Source organism: Eurosta solidaginis, chromosome 5, assembly GCF_040869045.1.
Source record: "Eurosta solidaginis isolate ZX-2024a chromosome 5, ASM4086904v1, whole genome shotgun sequence".
In the NCBI taxonomy this organism is placed as follows: Eukaryota; Metazoa; Arthropoda; class Insecta; order Diptera; family Tephritidae; genus Eurosta; species Eurosta solidaginis.
The window spans coordinates 200,647,978-200,671,798 of NC_090323.1; the positions used below are offsets into that span (position 1 = coordinate 200,647,978).

A 23,821-nucleotide genomic window follows, 5' to 3' on the forward strand; every position below is an offset into this window, starting at 1 on the left:
TGGCATGATGTTAAGGGATATATGTAATTTATCATTGTGGATACAAGTGTGATGTTCTTAAGCATAGAAGTCAAAATAACAAACAGACACGATCACATAATTTTTAATTTTACTATCGTGGTCGCATCATTCGTCTTTTTCTATCACCCGTTGAAGATAGCCGGTCGTATGCCCCGCCATATTGAACATCCTATCAGTCAGTTTGACAGATAAGATCTCACACTTGGTTGAGTTTGGTTTAAAATTTAAACCGATAAACTGATCAGTGCTTTAAAATTTAGAATCGAATTTTTAACCGTTCAGTAGGCATAACCTGATAGTTTGAAATCAATAAAATAAAGGCTTAGTTGAATAATTCAGATGCGCTTGTCGAAATTGCGGTAGAATACGGCATGTGAAAGGGAACTGCAACAAATGTTAAATTTTGCGTTGAATTAAATCACTGATATTAACTTTTCTTTAATAAAAAAAGGAATTTTTCGAAAGTCCAACCATAAATTAAACATTTTTATTATCTTTCAAATACAAAATGAGTTAACAAAAAGAACCGGAATTGTTTCAAACATGTGGATCCTAACAAAGTCCGTAATCACACATCATATAATAGAAAATAATATTACCTCACAATAATTTAACTGTTAAACGAGCTCATTATCATTTGCTTGCGCAAACGTTTCCCTATTCACGTAAAACATAAATATTCACCCTTACTGTAATGATATCAATGTTACATTACAAATTGCAAATAATTTTTTCTTAGATTACCAAGATAATGTTTATTGAAAATTACCTTAAAACATGCAATTGAGCAAATTCGATTGCCGCTAATTTCTCTAACTAACAAACTATATAAGAATGCCAGCTATCTTTTAGTCTTACTTAGCTAAGCTAAATAACGGAAAAATTGGAATTTATTTTATAAAACTTTTATTAACAAAGTATAAATAATAAATAGTAAATATAATGGCTGCCGGAGAATTATTATTATTTCTCCTTTGGAATTGTGTTTTCTTCGCTAGTGGCACCGTATTTATCCATAACTTTGATGAATTGATATCGAAAGCGAATATTTATTATCAAAAACCGTATGTTTTAATGTGTGAAATTATAATTAAATGTTAAAAGTGATTGAATAGTGTGAGTATCTTTTTAGTATGACTTCTGGTGGTGAACTCACCTTGAGTGAAGTGGAGCAGCTGCCAGCGAAGACAAATGTCAAAGTGATAATACACGGTTTTACTAGCAATCGGTTTCACTTCTCTGTCTCACCGCTGAGAAATGGTAAATATTTGCAGGTGGGAAACTTAGTTTGTCCGCTTCTTATTGGCGCTTTTTAAACTAGTTAAACAAGATTTATTCAATATTAGTTATAGCCGGCCAATAAATTATTGTTAATATTTTTGTGTTATGATAGGTTTCCTTGACCATAATATTGCTTTTAGTGCAAGTAAAACTCCACTATTACGTCCCAACGTTTCGCTAAACACCTTAGCTCCTCAGGGGCGAAACTGCATTTATTTAAATATTTTTTCAATTTACCAACGTAATTTGACATGAAAGTATAAAAATAATTGATGTATATTGGAACGATTTTCCGTCATCCCTTGTCAAATTTGGTTTTGAGACAAACCGGTTTCGGCGTTGTGCCATCATCAGTGTCGATTTTCGTTCTGATCTGTTGTTGTCATTTGTCCTGTATTTATAGTTCGTAGGTATATGAGCAGGTATTGTCAAATTGATGCTTGTGTATATTTAGTTATGTGTATGTGCTGTGTGTTCGTTCAGAACCGAGGGTGGTTTACTAATCGATTTGTGTGTCTGACTGGGTTAGGTAGAAATCTGTGATTTTAGTCGTTTGACCTTCTTTGTCGGTTTTTTTTTTGGTGTGTTAATTGTTTTGTGTTTATTTGTTGTTGTGCGTTTGTCTGTTGTACCTGTGTGATTAAGTTGTTTCCTGTAAACAAGTTTTAAAGGCTCGAATATTGTGTCAGAAATGGTGTTTATCTGTTCGTTTATTATTCTACCGTAGAATGTTTTCTGTTTGTAGATTTCCATGTTTTCGAGTACGTTGAGACGTCGGCCCTTTTCTTTTATGTGAAGAACCCTAATGTTTGGACTCCGTATTTTTTTGTTGTAATCTCTAATATGTTCTCTGAACCTCGTTCTTATTTGCCGTCCTGTTTGTCCTATGTAACTATGCTGGCATCCGCAGGTAAGCTTGTATACGCCGTGGCTGCTAAACGGATCCTCTGAGTTAATGTTAGTTCTTAGTTTTCGCCCTAGATTGTTCGATGTTTTGAATGCTGTGTTAATGTTGTATTTTTTAAAGAAATTTGCCAATTTATATGTTGCTTTTCCAGTATATGTCATAGTAGTCCAGCTATTATTTTCTTTTTCATTATTTCTTTTTGGTTCTCCATTTGTCCTTCTGAGCTTATCTACTAGTGCTTTTTTATATCCGTTGTTTGCAGCGATATTATATATGACCTCAAGTTCTCTCTTATATGCCTCTTGTGTAAGAGGTGTTCTTTCAAGTCTATGTAACAAGTGCCTTAATGCTGCATTTTTATGATGTTGAGGGTGATTTGAGGTATTGTGTATTATTGTGTCTGTGGCCGTTGACTTTCTATATATGTTATAGTTAAATCTTTTGGCTTCTTTATCAATATTTATCGTGAGGTCTAGATAGTTGATTCCTCCGTCTTTTTCGGTTTCCATTGTAAATTTTATATTGCCGTGCTGTTTGTTGAGGTACTCCAGTACGAGCTCTTCGTTATTAGTAGTTAAAACGCATATTATGTCATCCACGTATCCAGCATCGGAAAATCAACCAAACAAGATAAAAATAATTGTTTAAAATTTCAACAATGTCCAAAAATTAAAAACAAACCAAAAGCACTAAACGAAAATGGACTTACAAACATATACATATATGTTCAATTTTCTATTATAAAAACATATCGCTGATACCATCTATATGTGGTACAATTGTCAAACTAAATCAGCGATATGTTGGTAAATTGAAAAAATATTTAAATATATGCAGTTTCGCCCCTGAGGAGCTAAGGTGTTTAGCGAAACGTTGGGACGTAATAGTGGAGTTTTACTTGCACTAAAAGCAATATTATGGTCAAGGAAAGTCTATCATAACACTAAAAAAAGAAAAAAAGAAAGATCAAATTTTTTGCGTAAAATTGCCTGCAAACATCGTACTTATTACGGTACCAGCAAACAACTCCGTAAACCTCACCAAAGACAGCCAAAAACAAGTAAGGAAGGTTAAGTTCGGGTGTAACCGAACATTACATACTCAGTTGAGAGCTATGGTGACAACATAAGGGAAAATAACCATGTAGGAAAATGAACCGAGGGAAACCCTGGAATGTGTTTGTATGACATGTGTATCAAATGAAAGGCATTAAAGAGTATTTTATGAGGGAGTGGGCCATAGTTCTATAGGTGGACGCCATTTAGGGATATAGCCATAAAGGTGGATCAGGGTTGACTCTAGAATGCGTTTGTACGATATGGGTATCAAATGAAAGGTATTAATGAGTATTTTAAAAGGGCGTGGACCTAAGTTCTATAGATGGACGCCTTTTCGAGATATCGCCGTAAAGATGGACCAGGGGTGACTCTAGAATGCGTTTGTACGATATGGGTATCAAATGAAAGGTGTTAATGATTATTTTAAAAGGGCGTGGGGCTTAGTTCTATAGGTGGACGCCGTTTCAAGATATCGCCATAAAGGTGGGCCAGGGGCGACTCTAGAATTCGTTTGTGCAATATGGGTATCAAACGAAAGGAATTAATGAGTATTTTAAGAGGGAGTGGGCCTTAGTTCTATAGGTGGACGCATTTTCGAGGTATCGCAATAAAGGTGGATCAGGGGTGACTCTAGACTTTGTTTGTACGATATGGGTGTTAATAAGTATTTTTAAAAGGGAGTGGGCCTTCGTTTTATAGGTGTTCGCCTTTTCGAGATATCGCCATAAAGGTGGACCAGGGGTGACCCTAGAATTTGTTTGCACAATATGGGCATCAAACGAAAGGTGTTAATGAGTATTTTAAAAGGGAGTGGGCCTTAGTTCTATAGGTGGACGCCGTTTCGAGATATCGCCATAAAGGTGGGCCAGGGGCGACTCTAGAATTCGTTTGTGCAATATGGGTATCAAACGAAAGGAGTTAATGAGTATTTTAAGAGGGAGTGGACCTTAGTTCTATAGGTGGACGCATTTTCGAGGTATCGCAATAAAGGTGGATCAGGGGTGACTCTAGACTTTGTTTGTACGATATGGGTGTTAATAAGTATTTTTAAAAGGGAGTGGGCCTTCGTTTTATAGGTGTTCGCCTTTTCGAGATATCGCCATAAAGGTGGACCAGGGGTGACTTTAGAATTTGTTTGTATGATATGGGTATCAAATGAAAGGTGTTAATGATTATTTTAAAAGGGCGTGGGGCTTAGTTCTATAGGTGGACCCCTTTTCGAGATAACGCCATAAAGGTGGACCAGGGGTGACTCTAGAATTCGTTTGTGCAATATGGGTATCAAACGAAAGGAGTTAATGAGTATTTTAAGAGGGAGTGGGCATTAGTTCTATAGGTGGACGCTTTTTCAAGATATCGCCATAAAGATGGGCCAGGTGTGACTCTAGAATGCGTTTGTACGATATGGGTATCAAATGAAAGGTGTTAATGAGTATTTTAAAAGGGAGTAATCCTTAGTTCCATAGGTGGACGCCGTTTCGAGATATCGCCATAAAGGTGGGCCAGGGGTGACTCTAGAGTTCGTTTGTGCAATATGGGTATCAAACGAAAGGAGTTAATGAGTATTTTAAGAGGGAGTGGGCCTTTCTGGACCAGGGGTGACTCTAGACTTTGTTTGTACGGTATGGGTATCAAATGAAAGGTGTTAATGAGTATTTTTAAAAGGGAGTGGGCCTTCGTTCTATAGATGTTCGCTTTTTCGAAATATCGCCATAAAGATGGACCAGGGGTGACTCTAGAATGAGTTTGTACGATATGGGTATCAAATTAAAGGTATTAATGAGAGTTTTAAAAGGGAGTGGTGGTAGTTGTATATGTGAAGGCGTTTTCCAGATATCGACCAAAATGTGGACCAGGGTGACCCAGAACATCATCTGTTGGATACCGCTAATTTATTTATATATGTAATACCTGCCAAGATTTTAAGGGTTTTTTATTTCGCCCTGCAGAACTTTTTAATTTTCTTCTACTTAATATGGTAGGTGTCACAACCATTTTATAAAGTTTTTTCTAAAGTTATATTTCGCGTCAATAAAACAATCCAATTACCTTACCATATTTCATCCCTTTTTCGTATTTGGTATAGAATTATGGCATTTTTTTTTAATTTTTCGTAATTTTCGATATCGAAAAAGTGGGCGTGGTCATAGTCGGATTTCGTTCATTTTTCATACCAAGATAAAGTGAGTTCAGATAAGTACGTGAACTGAGTTTAGTAAAGATATATCAATTTCTGCTCAAGTTATCGTGTTAACGGCCATGCGGAAGGACAGACGGACGACTGTGTATAAAAACTGGGCGTGACATCAACCGATTTCGCCCATTTTCACAGAAAAGAGTTAGCGCCATAAAATCTATGCCCCTACCAAATTTCAAAAGGATTGGTTCATTTTTGTTCGACTTATGGCGTTAAAAGTATCCTAGACAAATTAAATGAAAAAGGGCGGAGCCATGCCCATTTTTAAATTTTCTTTTATTTTTGTATTTTGTTGCACCATATCATTACTGGAGTTGCATCTTGACATAATTTACTTATATACAAAGATATTACATTTTTTGTTAAAATTTTACTTAAAAAAAAATTTTTTTTTAAAAGTGGGCGTGGTCCTTCTCCGATTTTGCTAATTTTTATTAAGCGTACATATAGTAATAAGAGTAACGCTCCTGCCAAATTTCATCACTATATCTTCAACGACTGCCAAATTACAACTTGCAAAACTTTTAAATTACCTTCTTTTAAAAGTGGGCGGTGCCACGCCCGTTGTCCAAAATTTTACTAATTTTCTATTTTGCGTCATAAGTTCAACTCATCTACCATGTTTCGTCGCTTTATCGGTCTTTTGTAATGAATTATCGCACTTTTTCGGTTTTTCGAAATTTTCGATATCGAAATAGTGGGCGTGGTTATAGTCCGATTTCGTTCATTTTAAATAGCGATCTGAGGTGACTGCTCAGGAACATACATACCAAATTTCAGCAAGATACCTCAAAATTTACTCAAGTTATCGTGTTATCGGGCGGACGGACGGACGGACGGACATGGCTCAATCAAATTTTTTTTCGATCCTGATTATTTTGATATATGGAAGTCTATATCTATCTCGATTCCTTTATATATGTACAACCAACCGTTATCCAATCAAACTTAATATACTCTGTGAGCTCTGCTCAACTGAGTATAAAAATAAATGTTACATTACAAAAAAATTCAGGGACATGATATCTTTTAAAATGTATAGTTTAATACTATGCGACTGTTTTTCCATTCTAAAATATGCGAGTACTCATTATATTCGTTAGTAAAACTCCTCCTATACACGCCTTTGGCATCACGTATAGGACCCTAAAACTTTCGCAAATCTTTTCTCTCGAATACTCTAAGGAAGATCAAATCTTCTCTCGAAAGCGTTAATGATACTGACTCTTACAATAGGATAAATATGATAAGCATGAGTGAGTCGTCAAGACAAAATGTTGTCCATCATTTTCTTTGTTCTCAATCAACGAAGGCCTTGTTGGCAAGAGCGATTTTCCGTTTTATTGACATTGTTTTCGCTGGTTCCCAAATAGCATTTCAAGTTTATGTCCGTTAATAGCAACATGGCTGCCAAGGCGCGATGACAGCGAGTATTCATATTGACCTCATTCACCGAAAGGCGTACTTTTTACACTCTTTATCCAAGCCCCAAAAGGCAGAACTATATTAACCCTGTGGAAACTGCAAGTTTACCTGGTCTCCCGTTAGAAGACCTTGAATTCTTGAATGATCGCTCTTATTGGATAGGATAAGGCACTTAAAAACAACAACAATAAATGTCAGCGCTTGTTTCTTTCTGGTAAAACTTGCGGGAAGGCTGACTTTTTTTCTTCTAAGAACGTGGCCCTCTCCGCTTTTCCAGTAACGATAAAGCTTTTACACACCTCGGAATGTTATACGCGAATCAGCGTGTTCTCAGTGAGCAGGTGTGAGAAGAGAGTAGAGTTATTGTCAGCTGTCTGTTTCGTGAGCAGCTTTCGTAGAGTACTCACATCAAGGGCACTGGTACTATGCCTTCCGTCGATCAGGACGTGATCGATTTGGTCTTATGTTCTTTGACCTAATCATCCCGTTGGAGCTGTGGGGGTTGAATTTACTGACAATAGAACCAAAGATGTCTTACCTACCCACTGTGGCATTAAAGCCGCCAACAATGACTTTGATGTCATGACGGGGACTGTCATAGTCTGTATTTTCTAGTTTCTCATTAAAATAATGGTGTCCTACGAATAAATTTTAGATGGAAAAATTTCGCCCTCATGCCGATCGCAGTAAGCCGCTCGCTCTCAGCTGGTAAAGCCGTTACTTGGTACCAAAGTCACTTTCCCACCACAAAACCCACAACCTAGGCTCTTATTATTTTTGCCCCGTCCATTCTGCCTTCTGCATGGCAGTGATCACATCAACCAACCGGACATCTGTACTCTCCCTGGCAAAAGTCTAGATATTTCAGCCCTGAATTGAAAATCTACAGCTGGGTATATAATATTTGGTTCCATCCGAATTTAGACATCCTTACTTATTTTATTTTCTTCTCTTTTAATTCACGGTCTTTTAATCTCTTGGCTGAGACGTTTGATCCTTACCTAACTATGTATTTATCCTTGACCTACTCGATTCATTTGGGGATACTATGCGCTGGGATTACCTTTTGTAATTTTATAATTTTTTAATAACAATCTTATAATTTTTTTACCTTTTAAGCCTACCTCGCTAAAGGTACACAGAATGTTTTACTCGCCGATTGGGCAGATTCTGCTGGCTTAGATTATCCTACATCACGTAAAGCAGTTGGACCAGTGGGAAAGTATTTTGCCAAACAATTGAAAGAGTTTATGGAGTAAGTTCGATATATTTTTATAATAATACAATGGATATGACTATGATATTAGGACTGCCGATTATTTTCGGTGAACAGGGCTCATAGAATAGTGAGATAATGGTTCTGAACTGGCCGCCACTGGGTAAATTGAATGGTTCCACGGAGTCCCAAAAAAGAGAAAAAAACAATAAGTGCCATGCTACGAATGGGCAAAGCAACGCCTGCTCCTCCCAAGGTGTGAATAGCGTGGTGTAGACTTGTTCGGTCCCACTTTTCTACACTAGGGAAAGGGATACTCCTCAATCTCAAGCAGTAAAGTGACACCAATTCTGGCATGATTTAGGGTTTTTCGTTGATGACCCAAACGTCTGTCGGCCCGTCGTCTTACCCTTTCAAGCGGAGGATGCAACAGATATTGCCAGCGAAATTGCTCTCGTATAACTTCGAGTCTAACAGATCTTTATCGGCAAATGTGATAAAAACTTCACCGTTACTCCATTTTCGGACCAGACATGTGCTCCATAGCTGAACACAATCTATTTCCGCCATCAGAGAAGTTGTATCTCTTAAGATCATTCTATCATTTGCCTCATTGGTGTTCGATTACAAGCCACCTGGTGTCCAGGGTGAGGTTCTTTTTTATCGACGTGGTTCATTTATAGGATTAGATTTCGTTTTTCTAGGCATCAGTAAAACCAATGTCGGATTTCCCTTACAGAGGGGATGGAACGAGCCGATCTGAACATGCCCAGTGAATTTGAAATTGGCTGATTGTTTCAGTGAGAAGAGTTTGAGAAGGTGGTTGATGGCTGGAGTAAGCATTGATTGCCGCAGTTTAAAAGCCCTGCGCTGATGATGGAGTTGTCTGAAGAGCTGGGACAGTTTCTTCCCAACCAGAAGGAATGAAGAGGGGTCTCTATTGACCACGCGGAATTTCGTATTGTATATATCTTCTGCAATTTGTGGTATTCGTTGAAAACGCTCGACACTTTTGTGATTATCACACTTGAGCAATGCACTGATATCGGAACGACACCCTCTCGGGTAATATTGGGCTAGCCGGTGTAGGTGTGTCAATCTCCTTATTCCAGAAAATAAAATTTTTTAGCCGATCTCTAATTTTATAACCATGAAATTAGTATTTCATAGTACAGAACTGACTTCCTAATACCTAATAATATAAGTACCCTAACACATTTTTTCAATATAGTAAGATTACGCTCCCATTTTTTATTTAGCAAACATGAGATCGATCCAGCTGACGTTCACATCATCGGTCATAGTTTAGGTGCACACATTGCTGGCAATTTGGGTGATTATTTCAATGGCAGTTTGGGTCGCGTGACCGGCTTGGATCCCGCTTTACCGCTTTTTACGCCACTATCAAGCGATGGCTTGCATGCCTCCGCTGCTCAATTCGTAGATGTCATACATACAGATTTTCCGGTATTCGGTGATGGCACGCCACGTGGCATGGTCGATTTTTATCCAAATTTTGGAACACCTCCACAACCAGGATGCGCCGATATGGATGTACTTCTCATTGCTAAACAGTTACTATTCGAACAGTGTAAGTGTAAAATAATTGAGGAAATTAACAGCTCGTGCTTAGTTGTGTAGATGCCAGCTAATGCAAAGTTAAAAGGCTATCTAAAGGAGGATACAGAATTCATGAATTCAGGAGTAAGTATCTCTATTGATTAATGGTGAGAAGCTGTGTTGAAAAGTAAATATTCAGAACTAGACATAAATTGATGTCCTACCACTGTTTTGAAGTATTGGCCAGGTCGCGACTCCTTTTTCAGGCATTGATCGATAAAAGTCTAGTTGAGGGGTCGGCTGCTAATACGCTACCAACAACAATCCGCAGGCGGAAAAGAAAAATTGTATATCTCTCCGGAGATATTTGCAGTTGAAGTTGGCGATTTTCATATGGTTGTTGTAATGTTGTTCTAACCACAAAAAAAATTGTGAACATAAGTGTTATGCGCGTATATAGTTTTGGTCTCCAAACCGGTGTTGGACCCACCCAGGGTAATGTTCTTTAAGCGCGCCCAAAGGCCGCCAACGCAGAAAGGTGCTCTACGCAAAAAAATCATGGATACCACCCCCCGTTTCGGAGGGTCCGCGGGTAATTTTTCGGTTTTTCGTTAATATCTTTTGAAAGAGTTAACATTTTTATTTTCCGCCTTCGGATTATTAATACTGATGTCAAAACGCGTCGTTTGACCCCTCTCTCGATATTTTCGGTAGTGTATTAGCAGTCGACGCCTCAACTAGACTTTTACCCATTGATCTTTCAAACATAAAAAGCGAAACGAAAGCGAACACAAGAAGGCAATATGACTGGAGTATCATGTTGTATATAAGACTGCTGATTTGGAGTAAATGACTTTTTTTTTGGAAGGTGAGGGGGAAAAAAAAATGCAACCTTCTTCTCCTTTCACAGAAAGGATATTCCTAACATATCCATTGACCATATGTCATCTGTTACTTACACAGGCCATCCTATGAACGTCGCTATCTGATGATAGATTACCAAATATATCTTCCACCTTCCTCGCTAATGTGCACAAAATGATCGAATTCGAATGCGATGTGGCATTAGTCGTCTAGGAGTCACCAATATAGAGTTGGAATTTACCATCTTACCTATGCTGTAGAGATACTCATGGACGTAGCCTGTGTCCAGTTTTAAACAGTTTCAAGTAGAAATCAACCTCTCCCTGAGGGCGCTTCAACTCGGGGATTAGTCCTCTTGCCTAGTTTCCTGCAGCAATGACAACAAAATTTCCCCGTCCTTCTGTGCATATGTTTCTTTCTTTCTTCATCGGTTAGTCCCCGCAAAGTCCAGAAAGGTATCAGCGGAAACCGTACGGTAAGCAGCACCTCTCTAGCTAACAAATGCTCGGTACTTCTAGAATTTTATTGCCTCCGCCAGAATTTATATATACGTATATATACAGTACCAGAACAAGACGCAAGCAGCTCCCTTATATGACTTTGGGCTGCCAACATTTGAGATTAATCTGGAATACCCTACGGCGTGCACAGTCTTCTCGCTGGCTCTTGAACTGTTCTGGGAAGACGAGCTTGCTATCTAACCTCACCCTTAAGTTTTTATGTGAAGCTTCAGGTGTACACTTTTAACAGCGACAGCTTTGGCCGTGACGGACTGAGTTGGCCATCATCTTCGTCTTTTTCGCAGTCACGCGTACTAATAATCACAGTCACATATCCAATAGTACCCCACGTCACTTGGAATAATATAAATGAATCAATGAGCCAATGAGTTTTTAACTAGTTGTTCTGCGGTCACAAGAAATTTTAATTGCGGGTAAGGGTGATTGTCAACTGCGATTTAGACTATGTTGTTTGTCGATCAAAGTACAATCAAAATTAAGGTTAAAATTACTACAAGTTATAAGTCACAGTAAAAAATTACGTTATTTTCAAAAGTTGCCGAATCTTCTATTCATTGCTATTCAAATATGACTAGGACCCTCTTATTGAACTGTGGCATGGGCGAGGTCAGCAACTTATTTGAATCCTTTTGCTATAACGAGCTCGTTCTTCGCGTATTTTTGCCATAAAAAGCGACTCAGCATAAAAGTTAGCGAATGCCGTTCGGAGTCGGCATAAAACATGTACTTAGATCGTCTAATTTGTAGGAAATATTAAAAGCAGCATACCACAAATCGCAACGGGAGTTCGGAGTTATACAAAGCGGCCGACATGGCTCATTTTTTTTTTATCCCGACCATTTTAAATACTCTCGCTCTCTGAGGAAAACTTAACTGAGTTTTAAAATATTTAACAACGCTTAAGATATTAAAAAAAATTTCTTCCCGACAGATAGCTGCAGTCACAATCGCGCAGTATTCCTGTTTGCCGAATCCATAGGACAGCCGAAGAACTTTCCGGCAATCTCTTGCTCTTTGAGTACTTTAAAAACCTTGAATTTAAATAATTGTCGAAAGAAAATCAAGCGTGGCGTTTTAAATAGTGACGTGGATGACAATGCGGTTGTTTTTATGGGTGAAGAGGTTTCGAAGGGGTAAGTACTCATATTTAGTTAACTTAATTATTTCGGCTGTCATTTCGAGAATAACCAATGTCAGAAATTTAGCACTCTAATAATTTTTCAGCTAAAATGGGGATCTTTGAATCAATTTTTGAGATGGGACGTTATTCCATTGTTTATTGGCATAGGCCGTTCTCGAAACGACATCCGAAATAGCCGTCGTTTTATATTTATCTCTTTATTCATAAAAACACAATTATAATTAAACTTTTAACTAAGCGCCATTTTAGAATGCCTTGTTAACCATTCATATTTTCTATGAATAAGGAATTAATTTTTTAGCATATCGATCGCTTAGCGGAACATCATCAGCTGCCAGTTCGAAAACGCCTTGAATCTGAAAATATTTTTCTAATTCTTGAGAGTTTGTTTCACACACGCCCTATCCCAGAATTCGGTTGAAGAACGCTCTATTCAAAACTTTTTTTCATAAAGGGTGGAGCTAATCCCATTATTTATTGAATTAAAGCACGGATAGGGCGTTATTCCAAAGTTTCCTGAGATAGAGCGTTTTCGAAACGGCAGCCGATATGGGTTGTAACCCACTCAACCGCCGTTATACAGCAGGCAGCTGAAAGAAAAATACCAGAGCAATTTTTTACGAATTAAGTAAATTCTTCTTTTTTATTTTCGATATTTTGAGTAAAAAATTTTAATGGTTTTTTACTAAAACATTTTACTGAAACTATGCAAAACAATCTCAAAAACGCTTTCGGAAAAATTGGGAAATTCGAAAAAATTTATGCAAAATTTCAAACATTTTACTTGGAGTGCTCAGAATTTTTATAATTATGTAGTTTTGCAGCTCAATCCGTTTTAGTTTAAAGAATTACAATAGATCTATAAAAAATTTGCATTGATTTTAGTTTTATTATTGTCAAATAGCAATGCGAATTTTGACTTATTACTTGTACTTTGTGAAAAGCTCTCAGTGAAAACTCATCTGCCTTGCAGATGCCGTTCGGAGTCGGCATAAAACATGTAGGTCCCGTCCGGCCAATTTGTAGGGAAAATCAAGAGGAGCACGACGCAAATTGGAAGAGAAGCTCGGCCTTAGATCTCTTCGGAGGTTATCGCGCCTTACATTTATTTTTTTTTACTTGTACTTTGTAAGACTAAAATGGATTGGGCGACAAAACTGGTTAATCAAAGGTATCCTAAAAACTCGAAATAAAAAAATTCGAAACTTTTATATTTTGCGCGTTTTGTTTTGAATGTTTCTGAGATAGTTTCAGTTATAATATTCATAAAAATGTTTCATACTTATTTTTTCTTTAAAAATATAAAATAAAAGAGAAAAATCAATAAATAAAATTTGCCAAAAAATTGTCACCGCTATCTTCGTGTTATTTGTACAAAAACCTATTTGTTTATTCAGCTCACTTTATTATATATTTCTTATTCATAAAAAGTCCTTATTGTATTTTAATAATCTTTCTTCTTTTGTATTTTCACAGCGCTACTGGTTATTATTATCTTCCTACATATGATGCACCACCCTATGGAATGGGAGCTAACACAAAGTTTTAACGGAAGATGTCGCCAGAAGGTGGATGCGCTTGCTAAGCAATAACTCAGCTAAAATACAGTACGTTTTCGATTCACCATGTTTCAACTTGTCCATTTGGCCACAAATGGTCTCTTCCCAACCTCTCTGATAAATTATTTAAGACAAATTTTAGTTATTTTTACATGCTATTCATTGTCACTGTATGCACCCTGTACAAGCTTAGTTTGAATATTAGCTACGGTATATACAGTTAGGCCTGAAAATAAATAATTTTTTGTACAATAAAATATCAACGGTTGCGAGAGGACGTGCCCGCCCCAACATGGCTGATTTTTTAAGGCTGTCTAACTCTGTGGCTTATTTGGTCTTTGGAAAAATGTTTAATTTGAAAATAAGCTAGCAAAAAAATAGTGGCATAACAGCTTAAGTTAAATCAACGAATAAAAATCCATACGAAATATTTTGTGAAAAAGAGCTAAACGGTCTATTTGTTACAAATTTTCTCGACATAGGGTGTGCTCGAGTTGTAGTGGTTGCAGCAATGCGTTCTTCAGAAAAATTTGAGAAGGTGTGGCAGTTTAGCTACATTCCATCAATTTATTTATTATTTGGCTGCTAGATCACATCCATATAAATTTTGCATTTAATATCAAATAGCAAACTCAAAATGACGCCGGTTTTTATGACCGCAGCATTTATTTGGTTCAAAACATCACTTATCAGCGTTTGCTATCACTCTGCTAACAAGATAGAGAAGTGCTGCGTAATATTCAAAGTCACAACTAATAATAGCCAAATCAATTCAATTTAACATAGAACTTATACTAGGTTCAAACACACACCAAATTGCCAATTTATACGGTTTGGGCAATTTATTACGCAATTTATCATATAATAAATTGTAATAACAAATTGCCAATTTAAAAAAAATTGCGTAATAAATTGTTTCAAACTGTAAATACAACCTTGTAAAGTGTGTTTATTGAGTAGATTTAAACGTCAGCTGCGCATGGCTCAACTATATGGTTGGCTCATCTCATCAGCTGATATTATTTTTTTCATTTCACTGGAGTAGGAATTGTCAAAAGAGGATGGCAAACTCAAAATGAAACCAAAACATTGAACACATTATCTTACAACACACAAAAATTTTAAAGTTTTATCTTTTCATTCCATTCCATACACCTAATTCCAACACGCACATTTTGACATTCTGAACACAGGTATGTTGTTGCTGTAGAGATGAGCCAACCGGCCATCAAATTACTATTGTGTAAGCTAAATTGAGTTGTATGAACACCACTCAATTTGAATTGATATTGCCTCAATTTATTTTTCTGTTTGAACATAGCATTAAGCCATCATCGCTTTCTCTTGTTCAAAAGCTGAACTACCAGCGCTACCGTCAACAACTCGGCAAAGGAAGTAGCGCCACTAGCACTTATCTCGTGTCTGACACACAAAAATCGTTTCACTCAATAGCGCTAGTAAATGTACCAACTCTCAACTGAGCAGAGTCAAAAATACGCTTGAACTCATTGCGCGAATGAGCTATTATTGAGCTGGCACTGGCATTGGCGCTGGCGCCTTGCTATTAACACTACAAAAAATGCGCGAATGCCCAGGCTTAATATTTTTTTAAACTCATGGTTAATTCCTCTCGGTCAAATTTTGAAGAAGACTCACCTTAGTAGTCCCGGTGCTTATCATTGTTTTGTCAACTGCGAAGCAACTTCTGGTTTCAAGTTTCCTGCAAAGAAATGTTCAAAGAGGCATTCGGAACCAGTTGATTCTTCAGAAAAGGCGACTTCCTAACGTGCGATTTCTTAAACGAGATGCTGTTATAATTAAATCTAGCATCTTATCTTAAATGCGATAGCACAATATTTTATAAGAGCGTACTAGTGCTATCGGATGCGCATGAAATTTATATCATTGGATTAAACAAGCGTGCTGTAAATTCTGCCTTCTCTGGTTTAGAATGGAGGCCAAAAAATTGGGTCTTGTGGTAAATAAGTATTACACGAAAGCCTTACTGTCAAACAGGAAAGAATCTGCGCATTCGAGCGTTGGCAGCCACATCACTGTTAACGGATATATATATATATATATATATATATATGTTCGAGACTGTGAATCAGTTGTTTGATTTGGGAACTAGTGTTAACAGCGAAAACAATGCTCATATAAAAATCAAACGGAGAATCAATATTGCCAACAAGTGCTACTTTAAACTTAGTACGCAATTGAAAAGTAAATACCAATCTCGTTGAACAAAAACCGCCCACCATAAGTCCCTTATCAAACCCCACTTGATGTATGGCTCAGGATCGTGTACGCTGGTGAAAGTAGGAGGTCGATTAACGGCAAAATTTTGGAATTAAAAATCGCGTCCTAAGCGTTTTTTCGTGTTGCGGATTATTGTCATTTGGCTTTAATTCCGTTGATATTATTGCACATGACTGCTTAAATCAGAGGTCTATTTTGCTCCATACATCGTCATACGCTTATAGAAATCTTAGCTCAGGTCAGTATACCTCCAAGCTCTAAAGTATGGGCCTATCTTGGATTAGGTTGGATTAGGGAAGGTAGGGTGGCAGCTGCCCAGTTAAGTAACAGCTCACTTGCACACTTTTAGTTGATGTTACAAAGCGGGGAGTACCCTTATTGGTTTTAATTTATGAATAGAGATAAAGAGCAATTATCAATTTAAATTTATTTAATAGTTTGGGAAAAATTAAAACATGGCGATATCAGGACAGACAAGTCGACAGCTGTTTCGACTATACTGTGTGAATAATCGTCAAAGCTTTTTCTCACGGGGGTGGGTTTCTAGCCCGCACTTATGCTATGATTGAACCGTTAAAAAACATATTCCGCCAAAGCCATGCTGTTGCTTTTGTGCAATTTTTCACACTTGGCCACATTTACATTTGTCCGTTGTTTTACCACGTAATCTTATGTTGACTTTCAGTTATTTAGCGTGTTGAAAATATTTCGCTACTTCTCTAATACAATATGCATGTCGGTATGGCACCTCTGTTCAAGTGTCAATACTCTATTATACTTTTCTCTCTCTTTTGTTATTCATTATTTTTGTACATTTTTCTATTGATACTTATTAGAAATTATAATACTAAACAAGTAAGTCGTTCTTTTTATTTAAATCGGGTATGTCAGCTACAATCTCAACAGGTTATGGGCCCATTTACCCAAAATAACCCTGCTGAAATAATTTCGATTGCGCGCAATGATTAAAACCGACGAAGAGGCGATTCCAAAAGAAGATTCAGAAATTATCCAACAAACACGTGGATCGACTCTTGAAAGTGCATCTGAGATGGCTGTGAATTCAGTGTCTAGTTCATCCAGAATTGAGCTTTTGTCCAAGGAGAACTTTGACACTTTGAGTATGCAGGTAGAGGCGCTGTTTATTAAAAATAACTTGTGGGATTACGTCAATGGTACGTTTGCTATGCCAACAGAGGGTGATGGTGCTGCTAAAGCCTTATGGTTGAAAAATGATAAAAAGGCTAAGACAGATTTAGTTTTTTCAATTCAACCATCAGAATTGAAGCAAGTTCGTGCCTGCGACACTTCGCGGGACGTGTGGCTCAAATTGGAGCCAATTTATGCATCAAAAAGGCCGGCGCGCAAAGCAACCCTTTTGAAACAGCTGATGCTACAAAAATTAGATGAGGGTGGTAATGTTAAAAAGCATATTGCTACATTCTTCGATGTAGTTGATAAGTTGGAAAGCATGAATGTACCAATAAATGGTGATTTACAGCCTGATTCTAATGTGGTAACAACTTTCTTCACTACGGCAACTTTCTTCATGTGGTAACTTTTGTACCCTTTTGGTATTCTGCCCACGAAAGTAGCCGGATAATTGTTTACCCACTAAAATAGGTGGTAACATCGATGTAACCACACAAAAGCTGTTGTTTAGAAAAAGGCAATACTGAAAAATAAAGAATTATGAGCGCAAATAAGCAAACATAATAGTAAAAAAGTGTTGCCTCTTGCCATACATATTTGTTTCCATGTACTTTCACCGTATATATTACAATATAGCTATGTAAAAACGTATGCATGTGTGCACATATGTATATACACATCGTCCCGTTTATTCGTTAACATCGTATCTACGAGTGACACATTTTCGGTAAAGCCATGGCGGAACCATACACGGTGGCAGCATGGTGACAAACCTACAAGCATAAATAAAAATTCCATGTACTTCGTTTTTGTAAATTCGATGGACAAATGTCAAAATCGTACTGCGCCGGTAGTTGATGTATCAAATTAAATAAAAAAAGTTTATATTCAGCTGTCCCATGCTGCCACCTTGTATCGTTCCGCCATGGGTATAGCGAAGAAAACCAACTTTAAAATTTCACCACAGACACTGGTGAGTTTTTCGGTGATGACAGCGTTACCACTTTGGCCAGAATCGCGAATAAAACAACTGGTAACGATTTTCGATTACATAATGTTCTGGGTACTATTTTACCGGTAACGCTAAGAATCGGGCCGTTATTGTCAATTATGCTACTGTATAGTTTGCCATCGTCGTACGAAAACTTTCGTTGTGCTATTGAGTCAAGAGAAGAACTGCCTAAAGCTGATATATTGAAGATCAAGATTATTGAAGAGAGCGAGGCACGTAAACAAGCTTCGGCAAGTGCGGTTATTGCAATGGCCGCTGGGGAGCATATACATGCTCATAAGAAATTTACAAAGAGTAAAGAGAAATTCACTCCTAGACACAACTTTAAATGTTCTAAATGTGGTGCGTTTGGGCACAAGGCAAGTGCTTGTAAAGCACGAAAAGGTGATAGTGCGAATCACGGAAAACAACAGCATCAAGAAGTAAACGAATCGTATGCAGCTTTTTATACTGCTGCTGAGCACACTTGGAGAAGTGAGCATAGTTTTAGGTCGAAGCTTGATTGGGTTCTTGACAGTGGATGTACGGCGCATTTATGTGGCGATATTTCAAATTTTTCGCGGTTTGACAAATCAACAAAGGTAAAACTGAATCTCGCTAGTCAAGCTTGTGCAGAAGTCAAAGGCAAGGGTAATCTTAAGCTGGCAGTTGCGGTGGCGAACAACTCATTGAGTTCAACAATACATTATTTGTGCCGGAATTGCGCACAAACTTGATATCTGTTGCAAAAATCAACAACAAAGGGCATACAGTAAAATTTGTCAAGAATGGAGCATATGTTAGTGACGAGAATGGCAAAAAAATTCTAGTCGCTGCTCGTAAAGGTGATTGGTTCTTTGTACGTGATTTGTTCTTTGTACGTGCAGGCAACGAATGCAGAATTGTTAAAGATCGTGAACTCCGACGTCGTTGACCCTTTCAGGGTATAATCAATTGGCCGTGCCAGGTACTCAGGCCCGTTTATAGACGACAGTTCACGATGGTGAAAAGTTTATTTCTTACCGAAAAAATCAGACGTTTTCACCGCTTTAAAACTTTATAAAACTTGCATCGAGAGCCAGGCAGGACAGAAAATAAAGTGTCTACAATCAGATAATGGTCGTGAGTACTGTTATAACATCTTTGATCAGTATCTTTCAGATAACGGTATTTTGAGGAGGTTAAGTATTCTCAATACTCCTGAGCAGAATGGGCACGCGTAAAGGATGAATCGGACATTGTTGGACATGACTAGGTGTCTTTTATCACAATCTGGCATAGGGAAATCAATTTGGACGGAAGCTGTAGCAACCTCGGCATACATTCGCAACAGGTGCCCATCGAGTAGAATTAATTGGAAAACACCCCTGCTCAATCACATGAAAGTATTTGGATCTAAGGTAATGGTGCTCTATAAGGATCCAAGTAAAAATAAACTTGGTAGAAGGTATATTTGTAGGATACCCGAGAGACAGAAAGGGTTATCATATATGGGTCCCCAATACTCATCAAATAGTCTATGCTCGAGATGTTCAATTTCTAGAGATGAATCTACCACGGTCACCATATACGGTGGTTGTTAATGAGTTGTTGACAAAGAAGAAAACATCGATAATGATGAACTAAGGGTGGTTGAATTTTCTACTCCGAAGTTGCAGGGACATAATTCAGCGAGTACTGAAAGTGATCATGTGAAAGATGTTGCCCCTGTGAATGATATTGAATTGGTTGGAAATAGGGCACATAGAAGACCACGACTCCTCCGCGTGCGTAGAGGGAGTCCGCGAAAGTTATTCCATTCTCAAAATTCAGGAGAAACATCACAAGATTCCGATCCTCCAGATGTTCAGGCTGACGAACTTAGTGATGAGGTATTTACTGGAATATCCGAAATTGAAACCCGAAGTCCTTTGAAAGGTCCCGATTGCGATGAATGGAAAGATGCTATTGAAAGTGAAGTTATTAGTATTCTTAAAAATGACACCTTTAAGATGGTGAAGACGGACGGTAACAAAAACATTATTGGCTGTCGATTTGTGCTTACTAACAAGTATGTAAACGAAGGAAAAATTGAGCGGCGTAAAGCACGACTTGTAGCTAAGGGTTATAGTCAAAAATACCGTGTGAATTACAATGAGACGTTAGCTCCTATTGCGAGGTTGGAGACAGTTCGACTGATGTTGGCATTGGACATTCATTTAAACTTTAAAATTTGGCAATTTGATGTCGGTACAGCTTATGTCAACGGCGATAATTGTCCTATTAGTATATGTGCTGGAAATATGCTCGCAAATTTACATAATGGTGGTAACGCGTGAAAGCTTAATAAGGCTTTATATGGCCTAAAGCAATCTGGTCGCCAGTGGTATATTAAACTTTGACCAAAGCTATCTGAAATGGGATTGGAGGCACTGAAAAATGAACGCTGATTGTTTTCTGGTATAATCTGTGATGAGTTTTGCTTGTTATTGGTGTACGTCGACGATTTATTAATTTCAGCAAAATGTTTGAAATGCATTGAATACGTAAAAAAGCAGCTCTTGCAAGAATTTGAGATCAAAGATTTCGGTCAAGAGATATATTGTTTGGGACTGGAAACAAGTCAATCTGCAGATTATATCGCTTTGCGACAAACAGGTTATGTAATGAATTTGTTGAAGCAATATGGTATGGAAGATTGCAATCCTGTAATGACGCCATCCGAAGTGAGTGTTAAGTTTCCAGACTCGAAAAAGCTGTCCGAAGTAAATCATTAAAGAGAATTAATTGGAAGTTTGATGTATTTGTCAGTGGTTACGAGACCTGACATAGCCAATACTGTATCGCCTTTAGCACAGTATGTAACTAAACCATCTATGTGCCATTGGTTGGCTGCAAAGAGAGTTCTGAGATATCTTGCTGGCTCGGCACATAAGGGATTAGTGTTTCGTAAGACAAATGACCCACTGATTCACTACGCGGATGCTGATTGAGGAGGTTGTACCGTAGACCGTCGTTCATACGTATTTTTGATTAGCAGCGCTGCGATTACCTGGAAGTCGCAAAAGCAGCGCATGGTCGCACTATCATCGATGGAAGCAGAGTACATTAGCTTGACAGAAGCAACGAAAGAAGCAATCTATTTACAAAGTTTGTTGACAGAGCTTGATCTTCGAGAGTTTATCGACATAATTATTTTTGTTGATAATAAAGGAGCTCAATGTTTGGCTGGTGACCCTGTTTTTCATGCTCGCAGGAAGCACATCGACATTAAGCATCACTTTATACGTGAAACTGTCGCCGCTGGCCATTTGAAGCTACAACACATATCAATGCAAAATATGATAGCAGATGTTATGATGAAATCACTCCGAAAAGTTAGTCATGAGAGATGCTTGGATGGACTTGGATTTTCCACTTAAGTTAACCTGCTTATTGAGGAGGCGTGTTGAAAATATTTCGCTACTTCTCAAATACAATATGCTCTCAGTATGGCATCTCTGTTCAAGTGTCAATATTCTATTATACTTTTTCTCTCTCTTTTGTTATTCATTCTTTTTGTACATTTTTCTATTGATACTTATTAAAAGTTATAATACTAAACGAGTAAGTCGTTCTTTTTATTTAAATCGGGTATTTCAGCTGTAATCTCAACATGGCGAATAACTGCGTGTCAACGATAAAGTTACGAACATACGAACAAGGCACACATCTATCTTAAGAATTCCTCTCGGAGGGGCGGACATTCCCCGATCAAGATATTTACGCCAACGTTCTCGCAAAAGCAGGAGAGCTGAGCATAAAGTGACTGCATGATTCCAACTCATCCTCATCCATACAGCTAACTAAATTGGCGCTTAACTTCTTAAGCGATTTTGCCCGTTTTGTAACTAGTTACGGCAGCTATCCCTCTTTCTCTATAACTGACGCCAATCGGAAGCACCAAGAAAGGTCAAGTCTCCCCCTACGCTCCTCTCCCACCACAGCGGATGTTTCTTCCTATCTCTGCTTACAAACTGCAGTGCCGACTGAAATACTTTCTTAGCAGGCGCGTTCTCCCATTCGCATAACATGACCTAGCCAGTGAAGCCTTAGAGTTTTTTATCCGCTGCATTATCATCATATCTGTGTTAAACTCATACAGCACATCATTATACCTCTCATGGACAGGACCATAAATTTTCCGGAAAACTTTTCTCTCGAACACTCCAAGAGCCATCTCATCTCCTCTCGATACCGTATATTATTCTGAGCCTTACATCAGGGCATGTATAATGAACGACTTGTAGAGCATGATTTTTGTTCGTCGATAGAAGGCTTTGCTTTTCAATTGCCTACTCAGTCCAAAGTAGCACTTGTTGGTAAGCTGGTATTGTTTTCCTCATTTAGGTTAGTGTTTTTTTTTCTGATTGTTGGTGTGGGGATTTCTTTAACAACCACCTCCCATCGTTACTCAAAAACTGTGAAATCCGAAAATAACCACGCACAAATAATAGTGTAAAAAATTGTTTCAGTAAAATAAACTAGGCAACCCTGGCTGTGTTTAAAAGCTGTACGCCAGGCCGTATGAGTAATCTTCTCATATCAAGTAGAGCATGCAAATGGTTATTTACATTAGATATAGCATTTTCAGGTCAAATGAAACTTTTTTCAAGTCAAATGAAACTTTTTTCATTTCAAATGAACCTTTTTTTCATTTTAAATGAAACTTTTTTCATTTCAAATGAACCTTTTTTCATTTTAAATGAAACTTTTTTCATTTTAAATGAAACTTTTTTTGATTTCAAATGATACCATACTACTAAGGTAATTGTCAAAATATATTTATATCGTACTTTATAACGCTAAGTATTTATTAAATTTTTCTTTAAGACGACTATTTCCAATTAGCCACATTGAAGGCAAAATTTTTGCTCAAATTTTCTTTGTGAATTTAAGCTGCAGGTAAGGTTTAAGTTTAGCCTTGCCTTTTGATCGTTTAAATTTTTAATAGATAAAGTAGCAGGGTTATACGTTAGGCAACTTATATACTACAGTTTAACCACCCACTGAAAATAAGCACCTATTTAGTTTTCAAAGGCCCAAACGAGTGAAGTGCAATGTAACTACGCCATAGAGTAGAAAAGATCACTTTTTACCGTTATGTTTTTCAGCATAGTTAAAAAAGATCTCTCCACAGTCCACATGCTCTACTATATAGTTGGTAAAAGTAATGTTTCTCTCAATACCTTGCTATCATTCTATGCTGTTTGATAAGACGTTGGTCAAAGAGAAAAGCATAATACAGAGGATTCAACCGATGTGTTAGTTGGTGTCAGACAGTGAATAGGAAATACGTTGCTTTATTCCTAAGTTATTAACGAAGTATATGTAGAAGAAGAATGTGCTTTATATATAAGAGGAGTAGATACAAGTAAAAAATATAGGTGCTTATTTTAAGTGGGTGGTTAAACTGTAGTATATAAGTTGCCTAACGAATAACCCTGCTACTTTATCTATTAAAAATTGAAACGATCAAAAGGCAAGGCTAAACTTAAACCTTAACTGCAGCTTAAATTCACAAAGAAAATTTAAGCAAAAATTTTGCCTTCAATGTGGCTAATTGGAAATAGTTGTCTTAAAGAAAAATTTGATAAATACTTAGCGTTATAAAGTACGATATAAATATATTGACAATTACCTTAGTAGTA

At 37.5% G+C, this 23,821-nt stretch overlaps 1 protein-coding gene across 1 annotated transcript; it reads left to right on the plus strand.

The window, feature by feature from the left end:
* Nucleotides 1–919: 919 nt before the first annotated feature.
* Nucleotides 920–14,152, plus strand: LOC137254496 (lipase member H). Its single transcript, XM_067792199.1, has 6 exons — nt 920–1,085; nt 1,154–1,281; nt 8,009–8,144; nt 9,365–9,696; nt 11,982–12,183; nt 13,668–14,152. Exons 1-6 carry the CDS (start codon nt 964–966, stop codon nt 13,738–13,740), a joined length of 993 nt encoding a protein of 330 aa, XP_067648300.1. The 5' UTR covers nt 920–963; the 3' UTR covers nt 13,741–14,152.
* Nucleotides 14,153–23,821: the final 9,669 nt, after the last annotated feature.

Excerpts from the sequence above, each read along its gene's own strand:
- LOC137254496 (XM_067792199.1), top strand. The coding sequence starts at position 964 with ATGGCTGCCGGAGAATTATTATTATTTCTCCTTTGGAATTGTGTTTTC. Across the intron at positions 9,697-11,981 it reads ACAGTTACTATTCGAACAGT|ATAGCTGCAGTCACAATCGC; the intron begins GTAAGTGTAAAA and ends TCTTCCCGACAG. Across the intron at positions 12,184-13,667 it reads GGTGAAGAGGTTTCGAAGGG|CGCTACTGGTTATTATTATC; the intron begins GTAAGTACTCAT and ends GTATTTTCACAG.